Raw genomic sequence first — 2,569 nt, 5'->3', positions numbered from 1 at the left:
CGACGTCCAATAAAATTTCTTAAGCACATAATACAGGAAGCTGTGTCAAGGCTATGTGCCACTTCTATGTGCACAGCTCGTGTAGTCAAACAAGTATAAATTACGCCCCATCTTTTCTCAGATCTTCTCCCGATTGATACGGTAATGGGGCCGAAATAGTCTATACCAGTAAAGGTAAAGGGCCTCTCAAATATTCCAAGCCTAGCTGGCGGAAGTGATGCCAATTGGGGAATAATTGGCATGGCCGTCCCATTCTTACATATTTGACACTTATTCCGTACTTTGCGGTATAGTACTCGTAGTCTTGGAATGTAATACAGGCTTTTCAGGTTATTGATGACTGTTTCGTGGGAAACGTGATGGTGACGTTCATGAAAGTATCTTACAAGTAACATGGTTACATTATGATCCCTGGGTAAAACTACAACATCCTTATGGCAACTAAGGTGCTCAGTTCGTCCACGAACTTTCAAAAGACCATCATCGTCTAGAAATACGTTCAGGGAAATTAGTGGAGAATTCTTATCTATGTTCTTACCCAATTTTAGACAGCATATTTCGTCTGAATAAACGTCAGACTGTGCCTCTTTGTACAATATACTTTTGGCTTCACAAATCATCCCGTAGGTAACTCCATTTGGATGCACTGTTTTTCCACATTTCGATTTAAGTTTCTCCAAATATAGTAGGAATGTTGCGAGTGCTCGATATAAACGTCTCCAATCAGAGAAATATTCAGTATTCAATGATACAGTATGTACCATCGTGTGCAGGTGTAGATCATGGCTTCTAACCTCCGTCATATCTGGCGGACCTAGGTCGTTACACTGCGGCCAACCATTCTCATCACCCAACAGAAAATCCGGGCCGTTTAACCACAACGATGTATCAACCTTAGTAGTAACTTTAGTTGCAAGGTCAGCAGGATTAAATTTGGATGGAACCCATTTCCATTGTTGTACCTCTGATGCATCTTGGATCTCACTGACTCTGTGCATTACAAATTGTTGCATTTTTCTTGGGTCCATACGTAGCCATCTGAGTACCGTCTTAGAATCAGACCACCAGTAACACGAGTTTATCGGTATGCGTTCAATTTTGGTTATCTTCTGAGCTAATCTAATTCCCAGCACAGCTGCCTGTAGCTCCAACCTTGGTATAGATACCGGCTTCAATGGTGCAACCTTTGATTTGGCCATTACGATAATGGTGGAAACATCTTCATTGCATTGGATTCTCAAATAACATATTGCGGAATATCCGAGCTCTCCAGCATCGACAAAAGTATGTAGTTGAATGTTTTCCGCAGCTTTCAACTGATGCGAATAACACCGCGGGACCTCTAGGGAAGTAATGAGGGGTAAGTTTTCCTTCCATTGTTGCCATTTCACAATAAGATCAGGAGGCAGTTCATCGTCCCAGGCAATACCTGATCGCCAAATAGTCTGCAGCAGTATTTTCAAACCAATTGTGTAGCAGGATACGAACCCCATAGGGTCATAAATAGACATCAACACTTTCAAGACTTCTCTCTTCGTCGGAACTATCTGCTCACTTAAAATATTTCGTTGCAATCTAGGAAATTTGTACATAAATTTAAAGACATCTTTAGTAGGGTCCCAGTAGACACCTAGAACCTTCTCAGTTGTTCCCAGCTCAATAGGGACCTGCAAAACATTCCCTTGACCGTTTAACTCTTCCAAAACGGCTATAGAATTTGATGACCAATTTCGTATCCTAAAGCCTGCGGAATCGTGTATTTCGGAAACCTGTTTTGCCAGAATCTTAGCCTCTTCTTCACTGTCCACGCTATCGATTAGATCGTCCACATAATGATGACTCTTCACGGCCTTGACAGCTCTAGGATACTGCGTCTCAAATCTATCAGCATTCTTGTTGCGAACAAAGTGGGCTATACATGGCGCACAGTTCAGACCAAACGATAAGGCATTCATCACATAAATAGAAGGGCTGTCAACGTCATCTTCATTCCACCAAAGAAATCTTTGCGCATTGGTGTCCTCTTGCCTGACCAGGATTTGATGAAACATTTCAGCAATGTCGCCGCATAACGCTATTTGACCAATTCTGAATGCTAGAAGGACATCAATCAATGGAGTCAATAAGTCAGGACCGCTTAGTAGGAAATCATTCAGGGAAACTCCATTCGACTTAGCTGCAGCGTCCCACACCATTCTAATTCTATGCGGTTTGTTCGGATTACTGACTACAAATATAGGTAGATACCATACGGGCACATTCATGACAGCAACATCCTCTGCATTAAGTTTTCTTGCATAGCCTTTATCCACCAAATTTTTAATTTCCTTTTCGATTTTCGTTCTTAGGTTGACGTCTTTGCTCATCTTCTTCTCAAGGCATATGGAACGTTTGTAGGCTGTATTATAACTTTCAGGCAAATTTACTTTCCCACTTCGCCATGGCAAACCAATTTCAAAACGACCATCTCTGTACTTACATGTTGATTCAAGAATGGAAGTAGCCTTTTCATCCTCATCGGACTGAATCGTCTTCACCGCTGACGACTCAAGAGTATACATTTGCTTAA

The 2,569-nt window shown here is 41.7% G+C and overlaps 1 protein-coding gene across 1 annotated transcript; it reads right to left on the bottom strand.

The window, feature by feature from the left end:
• Positions 1-270: 270 nt before the first annotated feature.
• Positions 271-2,561, bottom strand: LOC124420248. Its single transcript, XM_046952492.1, has 3 exons — positions 539-2,561; positions 387-487; positions 271-321 (listed from the first exon to the last, which is right to left on the bottom strand). The coding sequence occupies exons 1-3, from the start codon at positions 2,559-2,561 to the stop codon at positions 271-273; spliced, it is 2,175 nt and encodes a 724-aa protein (XP_046808448.1).
• Between the last annotated feature and the right edge of the window lie 8 nt (positions 2,562-2,569).

The sequence above is a fragment of the Lucilia cuprina genome, chromosome 5, assembly GCF_022045245.1.
Source record: "Lucilia cuprina isolate Lc7/37 chromosome 5, ASM2204524v1, whole genome shotgun sequence".
Classification (NCBI taxonomy): Eukaryota; Metazoa; Arthropoda; class Insecta; order Diptera; family Calliphoridae; genus Lucilia; species Lucilia cuprina.
This window is presented reverse-complemented; position numbering and strand designations above follow the sequence as displayed.